The sequence below is a fragment of the Rhinolophus sinicus genome, linkage group LG07 (genome assembly GCF_036562045.2).
Source record: "Rhinolophus sinicus isolate RSC01 linkage group LG07, ASM3656204v1, whole genome shotgun sequence".
NCBI lineage: Eukaryota > Metazoa > Chordata > Mammalia > Chiroptera > Rhinolophidae > Rhinolophus > Rhinolophus sinicus.
The window spans coordinates 62,537,217-62,551,036 of record NC_133757.1 but is presented as its reverse complement, the minus strand read 5'-3'; the positions used below and the strand labels follow the sequence as shown (position 1 = coordinate 62,551,036).

The following is a 13,820-nucleotide window of genomic DNA, read 5'->3' as shown; positions in this document are numbered from 1 at the left end:
AAGAAGACAAAGAAACCTGGGCAGCAACAACAAAAAGAAAACAGACAAAAGAAAAAGAAGAAATAGGAACAGAAAAGATGAAGGAGAAAGAAAAGAAAAAAAGGGATAAAAAGGGAAAAATAGTAATAATAAGAAAAAAGAGGGGGATGGTGGAAGAAAAAAAGAAAGACTAAAAGAAAAAAATGCCAAAAACAATAAGAACAACAAAATAAATAAAAAATGAAAAACAGAAAAAGAAATAAGAAAAAAAGGGGGAAAAAAAAAGGCTCTCCACCCACATTAATCTGCAGGCTGCTTGCTCATCAATAGAGTCTCCCCGGGATTTTGCACCAGTTATTTTGAGGGGTAGGGCCCAGTACCTCATGCACTGGCTTCCCCCTCAGGCTCACAGTGAGCTGCCCACAATTGGCTGTCCTGGGCTCTGGGGGCGTGCTCGCCACCAAAAATCCCCACAGGTTGCTGCGGGCTGTCCCCTGCTGCAAAAACCCTCTGTGGCCTGTGGAGGTGGGGGCCAGGCACCAGAGGCCCATGGTGTCCCCAGCAATGCAGCTCTAGGTGGGCGGGGCCGGCTCCCAGGGCACCATGGGATGTGGTCAGTGGCCTCCACCAAGTCCCAGCAGCGTTTGCTCCTGCACTGGCAACCAGCCCACACAAACGCTCCACGAATGCCTTGGCCAGATGGAGCCACCTCACAGCGCCCAGCCCAATTCAGGAGAACTCTCAGCCTCTGCCTGCCCCAATCAGCAGCCCTCGGGTCAGGCAGAGCAGCCCGACAGCCATCACCACCCTTGCACCGCAGACCAAGCCGTGCGCAGAGCCAGGACCTAAAGTAGTGTGTGGGCATGCGCATCTCAATCAGCAGCGTCTCCCAGCCGGAGCACTCCTGCCAGTCAGGCCTGTCCCTAGCAATGGATCACAAGCCCTGTGCTGAGCCGGTACCCAAGGCAGCATGCGCACGCACACACGCACAACTGCGTGGATTCCACCAGGCCCCTGCGGTCCTGAACCTGACCATCTGTGGGAGGGCTTAACCCTGGAAAAATGGCGCCGTCCTGTACACCACTCATGTGTAAGCTCCACACAGTGGGAACAATAGTCCCAAACCTGCAGCTCTTGCGCCACAGGCGCTCAGTTCTGTCTTTCCTTGTTGGCTCCTGGGCCTCCACCTGGGGAGTCAACTCCTCCGCCTGGGACCGGGTGAGGGCCCCACGGGAGGATGACTGGGCCTCTAGGTGCCTTCTGGCCCACCAAGTTGAACAAAGAGACTCCAAACTGATTTCTACTGCCAGCTATCATGGAACTCTCCTTCCCAGCAAAGGGACTGTGGGCTGGGGAGCCCGGCATGGGGCTGGAGGGTCCCAACAGAAGAATCCTCTACCACTGAGGTGCCCCTGGCGGGGTTCGCCCTCTCTCCGTGGGCCTGGAGTTAGCCTGCCTCACGTCTCCCTCCCTCCTACCAGTCTCCACGTGGTGGCCTCGTCTTTAAATCCTTAGTTTAGAGGTTCTGTTCAGCTAGTGTTCACATGAATTTCGCGGGTGAATGTTGTATTTGTAATTTTGGTATGATCCAGGGAGGCAGTTGGCACAGTGCACGTCTATTCTGCAATCTTTGCAACTTTTTTTTTTTAATGTATTGGGGTGACAATTGTTAGTAGAATTACATAGATTTCATGTGTACAATTCTGTATTACATCATCTATAAATCCCATTGTGTGTTCACCACCCAGAGTCAGTTCTCCTTCCATCACCATATATTTGATCCCTCTTACCCTCATCTCCCACCCCCCACACCCCTTACCTTCTGGTAACCACTAAACTATTGTCTGTGTCTATGAGTTTTTGTTTCTCATTTGTTTGTCTTGTTCTTTTGTTGTTTTTGGTTTATATACCACATATCAGTGAAATCATATGGTTCTCTGCTTTTTCTGTCTGACTTATTTCGCTCAGCATTACACTCTCAAGATTCATCCATGTTGTCACAAATGTTCCTATATCATCATTTCTTACCGCTGAATAGTATTCCATTGTGTATATATACCACAACTTCTTAATCCATTCATCTATTGAAGGACATTTTGGTTGTTTCCATGTCTTAGCCACCGTAAACAAAGCTGCAATGAACATTGGAGCACACGTGTCTTTATGTATAAATGTTTTCAGATTTTTTTGGGTACGTACCCAGGAGAGGGATTGCTGGGTCACATGGTAATTCTATTTGTAATTTTTTGGGGAACCTCCACACTGCCTTCCATAACGGCTGCACCAGTCTGCATTCCCACCAACAGTGTATGAGGGTTCCTTTTTCTCCACAGCCTCTCCAACACTTGTTACTATTTGTCTTGTTGATGATAGCCATTCTGACTGGGGTGAGGTGATATCTCATTGTGGTTTTTATTTGCATTTCTCTGATGATTAGTGATGTTGAGCATTTTTTCATATGTCTATTTGCCATTTGTATGTCCTCTTTGGAGAAATGTCTCTTCAGGTCCTCTTCCCATTTTTCAATTGGGTTCTTTGTTTTTTTGTTGTTGAGTTTCATGAGTTCCTTATTTATTTTGGATATTAGCCCCTGATCGGAGGCACTGTTTGCAAAAACCTTCTCCCATTCAGTTGGTTGCCTCTTTATTTTGTCGATGGTTTCTTTTGCTGTGCAGAAGCTTTTAAGTTTCATATAGTCCCATTCATTTATTTTAGCTTTTACTTCCATTGCCTTTGGAGTCAAATTCATAAAATGCTCTTTGAACCCAAGGTCCATAAGTTTAGTACCTATGTTTTCTTCTATGCAGTTTATTGTGTCAGGTCTTATGCTTAAGTCTTTGATCCATTTTGAATTAATTTTGGTACATGGTGACAGATAGCAGTCCAGTTTCATTCTTTTGCACGTGGCTATCCAATTCTCCCAGCACCATTTATTGAAGAGGCTGTCTTTCCTCCATTGTGTTTTTTAGCTTCTTTGTCAAAAATTATCTGTCCATATTTATGTGGTTTTATTTCTGGGTTCTCAATTCTATTCCATTGGTCTATGTGTCTGTTTTTCTGCCAATACCATGCTGTTTTGATTATTGTAGCCCTGTAGTACAAGCTAAAGTCAGGGAGTGTGATACCTCCAGTATTGTTCTTTTTTCTTAAGATTGCTTTGGCTATTCAGCGTCTTTTGTGGTTCCAAACAAATCTGATGATTTTTTGTTCTATTTCTTTAAAAAATGCCATTGAGATTTTGATGGGGATTGCATTAAATCTGTGTATTGCTTTGGGTAATATGGCCATTTTAACTATGTTGATTCTTCCAATCCATGAGAACGGAATGACTTTCCATTTCTTTGTGTCTTCTTCAATTTCTTTCAAAAATGTTTCATAGTTTTTAGCATATAGGTCCTTCACATCCTTGGTTAAGTTTATTCCTAGGTATTTTATTCTTTGTGCTGTAATTGCAAAAGGAATTGCTTTTTTTATTTCTTTTTCTAAGATTTCATTGTTAGTATATAGGAAGGCAATGGACTTTTGTGCGTTGATTTTGTAGCCAGCAACTTCACTGTATTCGTTGATTGTTTCCAATAGCTTTTTGGTGGAGTCTTTAGGATTTTCTATATATAGCATCATGTCATCTGCAAAGAGCGATAATTTAACTTCTTCATTCCCAATTTGGATGCCTTTTATTTCTTTCTCTTGCCTGATTGCTCTGGCTAAGACTTCCAACACTATGTTGAAAAGCAGACGTGATAGGGGCCAGCCCTGTCATGTTCCTGAATGTAGAGCAAAGGGCCGCAGTTTTTCACCATATGAGATTAGCTGAGGGCTTATCACATATGGCCTTTATTGTGTTAAGGTATTTTCCTTTTATACCTATTTCATTAAGTATTTTAATCATAAATGCATGTTGTATCGTGTCAAATGCTTTTTGTGCATCAATTGAGACAATCATATGATTTTTGTCCTTTATTTTGTTTATGTGATGTATCACATTGATGGATTTGCGTATGTTGAACCATCCTTTTGCCCCGGGGTGATCCCCACTTGGTCGTGATGAATAATCTTTTTAATGAATTATATTCGATTTGCTAGAATTTTGTTTAGGATTTTTGCATCTGTATTCATCAGAGATATTGGTCTGTAGTTTTCTTTTTTTGTGTTGTCCTTACCAGGTTTTGGTATCAGGGTAATGTTGGCCTCATAATATGAGTTAGGGAGGACTGTCTCTTCTTCAATTTTTTGGAAGAGTTTGAGCAGGATTGGTATTAGATCCTCTTTGAAGGTTTGGTAGAATTCACTAGTGAAGCCATCTTGTCCCGGATTTTTGCTTTTGGGAAGGTTTTGGATGACTGATTCAATTTCATTACTGGTGATCGGTGTGTTTACATTTTCCAGTTCTTCATGGTTCAGCCTTGGAAGGCTATATGTTTCTAAGAACTTGTCCATTTCTTCTAGGTTATTGAATTTGGTGGCATATAGTCCTTCATAGTATTCTTGGATGATCCTTTGTATTTCTGTGGTGTCCGTGATAACTTCCCCTTTTTCATTTCTGATTTTGTTAATTAGTGTCTTCTCTCTTTTTATCTTAGTGAGTCTAGCCAAGGGTTTGTCAATTTTGTTAATCTTTTCAAAGAACCAGCTCTTTGTCACATTAATTTTTTCTATTGTCTTTTTGTTCTCTATTTCATTTAGTTCTGCTCTGATTTTTGTTATTTTCTTTCTTCTGCTGACCTTGGGTTTCACTTGTTCTTCTTTCCTAGTTCTCTAAGGTGTAACATGAGGTTATTTATTTGGGATTTTTCTTGTTTCTTGCGATAGACCTGTAATGATATAAATTTCCCTAAAACTGCTTTTGCTGCATCCCCAAAATTTTGGTACGATGTATTTTCATTGTCATTTGTTTCTATGTATCTTTTGATCTCTCCTCTAATTTCTTCTTTGACCCAGTCGTTCTTTAAGAATATGTTGTTTAATCTCCATGTATTTGTGTTTTTTCCTGCTTTCTTTTTGCAGTTGATATCCAATTTCAAAGCCTTGTGATCAGAGAATATGCTTGGTATGATTTCAATCTTCTTAAATTTGCTGAGGCTGATTTTATGTCCCAATATATGGTCTATCCTTGAGAATGTTCCATGTATACTAGAAAAGAATGTATAGTCTGATGTTTTAGGATGAAGTGCTCTATATATGTCAATTATGTCCATTTCATCTAATGTGTCATTTAGGGCTGCTATTTCGTTATTTATTTTCTGTTTGGATGATCTATCCATAGCTGTCAATGATGTATTTAAGTCCCCTAGTATAATTGTGTTTTGGTCAATTTCTCCCTTTAGTTCTGTTAGTAGTTGCTTGGTATATTTCGGTGCTCCCTGATTGGGGGCATAAATATTGATGACTGTTATGTCTTCTTGTTGTACAGTCCCCTTCACCATTATGAAATGTCCATCTTTGTCTCTTGTTATCTTTTTCACCCTGAAGTCTGTTTCATCTGATATCATTATGGCTACACCTGATTTTCTCTGGGTACCATTTGCTTGGAGTGTCAATTTCCACCCTTTCACTTTGAGTCTATGCTTGTCCTTATAGCTGAGATGTGTCTCTTGGAGACAGTATATGGTTGGGTTTAGTGTTTTCATCCAATCTGCTACTCTGTGCCTGTTTATTGGTGAGTTCAGTCCATTTACATTTAGGGTGATTATCGATATGTGAGGATTTCCTGTCATTCTATCTTTAGTTTTCTGGTAAGGCTGTGTCTCCATTGTTTCTTTGCCTTTCTGTTGTTGTCTATTATTTCTGTGTGGTGGTATTCTATGATGTTTCCCTCTGTTTCTTCTTTTATTACCGTATATATTTCAGTTCTGGATGTTTTTGAGTGGTTAGCCTTAAGTTTATGTAAAAGAAAATTTGATATTTAGAGTATTCCATTTTCCTCAGCACGCTTACCTTCTCCATTCCCATATTCCGGTTCAGGCCTTACTCTCCCCTTTTTATGTTTCGGTTGCCACAAATGTCCCTGTTGATGGTGGTCGAATAGCCTCCTTTAGTATTTCTTGTAGTGCAGGTCGTGTATTGGAAAATTCCCTCTGCTTCTGTATGTCTGGAAAGGTCTTATTCCTCCTTCATATCTATGGGATATCTTTGCTGGATATATTATTCTTAGCTCCTTATTTCTCTCTTTCAATAGTTTGAATATTTGGTTCCACTCCCTCCTGGCTTGTAGAGTTTCTGCTGAAAAATCTGATGATAATCTAATGGGCTTTCCTTTGTAAGTTACCGTCTTCTTTTCCCTGGCTGCCTTGAGGATTCTTCCTTTGTTGTTGATTTTAGACAGCTTCAATACAATGTGCCTTGGAGAAGACCTGTTGGGATTGAGGTAATTAGGTGTTCTATTTGCTTCTTGGATTCGTGGAATCAGTTCTGTCCACACGTTTGTGAAGTTCTCATCAACAATTTGTTTGAATATATTCTCTGTTCCCTTCTCTCTTTCTTCTCCTTCTGGTATGCCCATCATTCTTATATTGCTCTTTCTGATGGAGTCAGAAAGTTCTTGTAGAGTTCTTTCATTTCTTTTAAGTCTCAAGTCTCTTTCTTCTTCCATCTATGTCATTTCCATGTTTCTATCTTCGATGTCACTGATTCTACCTCCATCTGGTCAACTCTACTACCTAAGCTTGTTATTTCATTCTTGATTTCTTCTATTGAGTTCTTAATCTCCAGAAATTCTATTTGGTTCTTTTTTAAAATTTCAATCTCTTTCGTAAAATGCTCATGCTGTTCTTTGATTGTGTTTCTCAGTTCATTAACCTGCCTTTTTGTGTTTTCTTGCATCTCGTTGAGTGTTTTCAGAACTGTAATCTTGAATTCTCTGTCATTTAAGTCACATATTTCCACATCTTTAAGTTCCTTTTTGGAGACTTTTCACTTTCTTTCTGAGCTGTATTGTTGCCTTGGTTATTCATGGCAATTACTGATTTATCATTTGTCTTCCTAGACCTTTACAAGAGTGGCTTCTGCAACAGGTTGATAGGAAGAGGTCTTTCTTTTGTTTTCCAGTACTTGTTGGTAGAATGTTTTATTTTCTCTCTGACTGCAGCCTTTTTTTTCTGTCTCACACGGTAGTGCTATGTTTTCTCTGCACTATTCCAGCTTCTCACACAATGCTGGGATTCCCTGGGAGACGGGCTTCTCCTCTGTTAATAGTTCATCTGGGTCACAGGGTGCAGTGTCCGTGTGGGTAAGCAGAGAGCTTTTGAAGTTCCAAAGCTCTTCCTGCACCAGATTCAGAGCCTGTATGTTTCAGCAGTTCTGTATACTCCTGCAGGGATCCACCCAGATAGTTGGGGATAGGGGCGGGATGAGTTGTGAGAGGTGGCCCAGAGCATTGGTGGCGACCACCACCACAGCCAGTCTGCTTCCACAGCTCCCTCCCCTTTGCCTGAACTAGTTGGGCTGCGAATCTGTGTGTGTGGTCCACAGTTCTCAGAACAGCAATAATTCTGTTCTTTTGATCTGACACTGCTACTGTTCTGCTTCTAGCACTGGGCAGGTGGGGGCAGGGCGAGCTCTGGAAGGGTAGGGAGGGGGCGGCCTGTCTCAGTGCCTAAGGCTTCCGTTCTCTGCTCGGCAGTGAGGGCTTAAACCACCGTTTTCAGCCTTCTTCCCTCAGTCTTTTCTCTGAGGTCTCTGCCATGAGCGTCGGGTTCAGCCATGTTATATGTTGTCCCCTCAGTCCTGTGGGCCATAAGCGGAGCCCTAGCAGTCCGAGTTCTTCCCTCTCCAGCAGCTGTGGTAGTTCCGGGATGGAGCAAGCTTGGAGCACTGAGCTAGGTCTGCGTCCTGCACCCATGTGGCTCCATCTCCACACTTCTCCCTTCCCTCCTCCCCGCTTGCGCAATTCGCCCACCTTTAGGTGAATTCAGTAGTGGGCCTCTTCGTCTTGCCTGTCTGCTTTGCCGGAGTCTTTTGTGGAGTAATTGTTGTTCGATTAGTTATAAATTCCAGGGGAGTTTTTCAGAGGCTCACCTCACGCCGCCATTTTGATGACCTCTCTGCATCTTTTTGATAATAGCCATTGCAACAGGTGTGAGGAGACATCTCAGGTGGTTTTGATTTGCATTTCCTTGAAGATTGGTGATGCAGAACATCTTTTCATGTACCTGTTGGACATTTGTGTGTCTTCTTAGAAACATCAAACAATTTTTCCTTGTCTTTTAAAAACTTTCTTCATGTTAGAAACTCTCTGTACACACCATTTTCAATGACTGCATCCAACTGAGAAGCAGATGTCTCCATCTGATGGCCCCATAGAGTCCTCAAACTCAGGGTGTCCACAGTTGACCTCATCCTCCCACACATATCCCTCCATGGTTTCCTTCATCTTGCTCACCTGATACCACGTTGCAAGAGACTGGGAGGAGCTAGGCCTACCCTCCCCCCACCAAGTGCTCTCAGATGGGCTCGCTGCCAGGAGTCATGAGCCTCCTAACTCATCTTGCTCTCAGCTTTCACAGGGACAAAAGGACTAATCCAATTATGCTCTTCCATACTGAAAATTGTCAGTGGCTGTCTGCTGTCTATTAAGACAAGCCCAGGCTTCTTAGGATGTCATGTTAGACTCTTCGCATCTGGCCCCAACCCTGGCTTAATTCTTGCTGTGACTCCTGCACTCTGCTCTCCAGCTACACCGCATACTGGCTTGCAGGCGGCTGTTGAACACAAAGAAGTCTGAGGTCTGGGGACTATGTACTCAACATGGACTCCACCTGCCTTACTGTTCCTGCCTTCTTCCAGGCTCAGACCACCAAGATAAGCTCCATTCTCCAAGAATGAGATCAAGCACAGCCTCCTCTAAAATTCTCCTGATTGATTGCCTCTGTATTCCCTTCCCAGGTGGAGCTGACCACTCCCTCTTTTGTGCAGACTCTTTCTTTTCACCTGTAATACTCTGCCCTTATTTGTATCTGTCTGCTTCCAGTCTGCAGGGCAGGGACAGTGTCCCACTGCCTTCACAGCTCCAGCATAGAACAGACATGTCAATGGGAGGTGGTCAAAGCAGGTTGTTTTCAATGAATGGATGATTAGTGTGCAAACACAGTCATTTACTTAATCATCCCTCTATTTTGATTTTAAGTTGCTTTTCATTCTCCAGTATTCTGAGTCATACTGCAATAAACGTCACTGAAAGAAATTTTTTTCTGTACCTTGTAGCTAGGTCTCGGAAGTGTACTTTTTGGGTACAAAGGCTGGGGCATTTTTAAGGTCCTTTCTGTTTTCCTGAGTGTTGTTCCCAGGCCCCGTATCATCCTTCCTGTTCCATTGCATCCTTACCTGAACAGATGTAATCATGTTTATCTTTGTTTGTTTGGTAGGTAAAAATGATTTCTCATTGACATTTCATTTGGTATTTCTTTGATTGTTGAGAAGTTGAACATTCTCTAAATGTTTATTAGTCATTTTTCTGTGAATTGTCTCAATGAACATATTAGTTTAATAGTTATACTTGGTTCTCTTGGGAGAGAGAAAGATCGCCATGATTTTACAAGTGCATAATATCAGAACTACATGAGGCAGGATCTGTCATCTTGCACAGCGGGGCCCACGGGCCTTTTCTCAGCCGGTTCAGATGTAGGGTGGGGTTGCAGGGATGCTCTCGCCCTTGCACGTACTTGTGGCTGTAAGATTCCGCAGCTCTGCTGTGGGCCGCCCAGGATCTCGCTCTGGTTCCCTTTCCCTTTTCCTCATGGGCCTGGGCTCTGGGCGTCTCCTGCATCTTTGAAACACTGTAACTAACCTAGACTACAGCATTTGCTGTCCAGACCTATTTGAACATTTGTCATCTACTCTCCTGGTGCCACAGTTATACTATGAGTCACCCATGGCCTGTGGATAGAAACCATCCACTCTCCTTGGCATGCTGGTGGCTTTGGAACATTCTTGGCAACCCTTCCTTCCATTCCTGAAAGGTTATCAACTCTTGGCTCTCCTATCTACCAATCAATTATCCCCCCACTGTTTGTGTAGCCATTGAACCCCACTAAGCTGAGGCCTAATAATGGTAATGTGCCCCCCACACCAGCTCCGCTGGCCCCTGCTTTGTGATGAGTGCCTGATGCTAAGTGTGTGACGTCTATACTCTCATTTCCTGACCTCAGTGTGTGGCCCCTTCCTATTCACAGGGCTTCCTCCCCAGTGCCCTGATGTTGTCCAGCTTCGTACTGGGGACAGCCCTGCCCGGAGCCCACTGGGGCGCTCGCTCCTCTGCTACCTTCCATGAACCCCCTCTGCAGGGGACAACCCTGTACCCTCAACGTCTACGCAAAGGCATCTTTTAAATCCATTAAACCTCTCTTGACTTGAGATCCTGCCACAACCATCTCAACCTAGAGAGTCTTCCTATGGGAATTAATACCTACCTCGGTTAAGCCTAAGCTCCCTGTCCCTTTGGGCCCTGGCAGTCGGGAAGCAAAGCATGCCTCAGATGAACCTCCTCTGCTGCTGGTTTTGTCTCTGCACCCTTGGCATGTCCGTTTTCTGGTGTGGACTCTGGGGACTGCCGACTTGAGTGTGAGTCCTGCCCTACCACTTACCAGTCCTGGGACCTTGAGCAAATTACTAACTCTTAGCCTCATGTTTCCTCATCTATAAAATGGGTATAATAATATCTACTCCACAGGGTTATTGTGAGGATTAAACTGTACAATGCAGATACTGTGCCTACCACCATGCCTGGCACAAATAAGCATTCAGCATCTATGAGTTGGTGTTGTTACCGTTGTTGTTGCTGAACAGGTCCAGGCTCTGGAATAAGATGCCGTGCAATTTGTGCAAAAGCTGCAGTCATATTTAAATTGCTTATATTCCTCTGTTCTTTCATGTCCATTGTATGAGAGTAATGATACCAAATGCCTCCTAGACACAGAAAATTCTAAAAAAGTATTTTCTAAAGGCTACCTGTTTCAGGGGCCAGAGCCCTGGCAATGAACCAGACACCATTTGTAGGGAAAGGAAGGGTCTGCTTGAGGAAATAAATGCCCACAGACACCCTCACAGTGGAGGCACTTCAGACACACACACGCGCGCGCGCACGCGCGCATGCACCTGGAGCCACACTAGCACTATGTGCTTGAGCACTCTGCCTTCTGGGTTTCAGCAGGGAGCAGATGGCCAGGATATAGTCATCATTTTCCTTTTTCAAAATGCAAACCGGGGTTTGTGTAAAGCCTAGTTAATTTACAGGATCTATCCATCAAATCCCAACTTCTCATGAATGACATGAGTAGTGAAATGGTGAGAGTCACTCACGTCTATGGTTTCCAGTTAGGGACTTCATTAGAATCATTTATTGCATCTTTCTGAATCAAGCGTGGAAGGGAAGTGTCAAAGCTGGGAAACTCAACATATCTGATATATATTCATATTTCTGAAAATCTGATCTTAATTTAAATATTATTACCAAGGAACTAAACTGTGTAGAGAGGCAGAGCCTAATTTGGAAGCCCAGGTAATTTGAAGACACGTTTGTTACAACAACATTTGCGAGGACAGTTTTATAAAGGCAGGAGCAGAATGAATGGCAGCCATTAATTTTATACATGGCTCTGTGGGCGTGGTGACATCACCATGAATGCTATCGGGTTAACCCCCCCCCCCCCAAAACCGTGGCTCAGAGTCCTGTTAGCTGCAGGGGGCGGGCAAACGTGTCATCTCTTCCTCCCTGAGGTTTCTCCCATTAGTGAGTGCTAACTAGGAAGACGTGGCATTCTCAGTGCTAATCACAAGAACTGCACAAGTTCACATGAGGAAAGACAGCAGGAAAAGAAAAGAGAGAACCGAGGCTGGGGCCTGGGCTGTGTTGCTGCCACAGGAGCGATGACGCCGGTGTCATTCTTGTGAGGATTTACGTTTATCTTTTTCTTCCAAATTTCAGACTGTAATGAGTGTGTGCAAATGGCCAGTTTGGGTCTTGCATGCCTGATCCAGTCCAAGCCTCTCACATGGATTCAGAGATTGTCGTGCTCCAAAAACACCCTGTTGGCATCCAGGCAGGAGGAGGCTGCAGGAGGCCTGCTGTGCACGTCACTGGACAAGTTCACCAGGGACACCAGCAGGGAAACTGGCGCAGTAGGAATCGGAGGCAGGTGGGCTTGACACCCTGTTCTCTGGGTCCAAACCATCACATACTTGGTGCTCCAGAGCGATCTGTTCCTAAAGAAATTGTTTAAAGGATGTCAGATGTGTAAGGGACGTATGCATTCATTGGGTAACTACCAAGCTATTCTGCAGGGATTTCCTGAAGGCCAGTTATGGGACAAGTCTATGCTAAACAGTATAGGGCAGACGTTCCATCTCCCTACTATGTTGTTCTGTCTTTTAGTGAAGAAAGAACTAGGTGAAAACATGAAATAGAAGAGGACAAAATAGACAAGTTGCAATAAACCTGTTTGGTCTTACCGTGAGCCAGGTGCTGTTCTAAGCACATATATACATCAACTAACTCTCCCAACTCTTTGAAGTAGTTTCTGTTGTTCTCCCAATTTTACAGGGGAAGAAACAGGGAGTTTGGGATTTGAATACATACAGTTGGACCTGGAGCCTGTTACTCCTAACCTCTACACTATGCTACTTTCTCTGTTGATGGATTTCTGGTAATTTAATTTGGAAGTGAAAATAATGAGCTTATAAACACAACTTGACATTATAACACAATGATCCATAAATTTAGAAATAGCCTAGAAGTTGGATTAGACTTACATGGCAAGTTATGTAAATAGCACAGATACACAGGCACCCATGACTGATGAAGGGTGCTGAAGGAGCTGTTTTTTTGGATGAGTTATACATCTGCTTCAGCAAGAGGGTATGGGTGAGTCATCTGGATGTCGATACAGATATATAGACATAGATATACATATCTATCTATACCTATCTTATCTATCTGTCTATCATCTATCTATCTACCATCTCTTAAAGTAATTCTTTCAAATTGTTGCTCCACATTCTGTTGATGCAAATATATATCACTGTGCACTGCAGACTAAAGCAATGACGATGCAGCAAAATTATCGCTGTGTCTGTTGCTGTGTAACAAAACACCCCGAAGCACAGTGGCTGAAAACAGCCACCATGTTGTTATTCTATTTCACAGTTTTCTGGGTTAGAAATTCAAGTAGGGTTCAGCTGGCTGATTGTTGTGCTTCGTGTGCTGTCCACTGGGATCACCTAATGGTACTCAGCGTGGCTGGTCTAAAGGCTCTGAGACAGCTGTAGTCACGTGGCCTACCCCTTGGGAGGGATGGCTGGCGTGGTGAGCTCAGCTGGCTCCCACTCACTCCCTGCAGTCTCAGGCCCTCTCCACATGGGGCTTCCAGCGAGGTACTGAGGCTTCTACACTGTAGTTGAGGGCTGTCATGCAGGGTGTCATGTGGGGTCTCTGGTCCCACTCCCCACATAAGAATGCAGGATATGGTGAGGCCAAAAAGGATCACCCACGGAGCCATGGCTAGGGGAGTCATACCACTATAGTCTCACTGGCAGCTGGGTTGGAGACACAGGAAGCAGGAGCCTCACGATCTGCAACCTGCCGTCCACTTCTCTGCCAACCAACCAACCCCACTTGCTAACTGCAATCCACCCTGCTAACTGCAATCCACGCTTGCTAGCTCAGCCACCATCTTCTTGCTAGCCCCCATTTTCTGCTACCTCAGCCACGGCAGTTGTACTAGTGGCCAATGGCTCACTGGTTACAGCTGATGGCCAATTAGCCACAGCTGATGGCCATCCAATCACAGTTGATGGCCGTTTACTACTCAAGTGTGCACCTTTCCACGTGAGGGTGAGAGCCTGGAAACTGC

At 43.8% G+C, this 13,820-nt stretch overlaps 1 protein-coding gene across 1 annotated transcript in view; it reads left to right on the top strand.

Annotated features, from left to right (window-relative positions):
• Positions 1-13,820, top strand: part of FRMPD2 (FERM and PDZ domain containing 2) — a 153,760-nt gene that overhangs the window by 100,586 nt on the left and 39,354 nt on the right. The window contains 1 exon segment of the mRNA XM_074338698.1: positions 11,897-12,107. Within this exon segment, the coding sequence (XP_074194799.1) occupies positions 11,897-12,107 (211 nt within the window).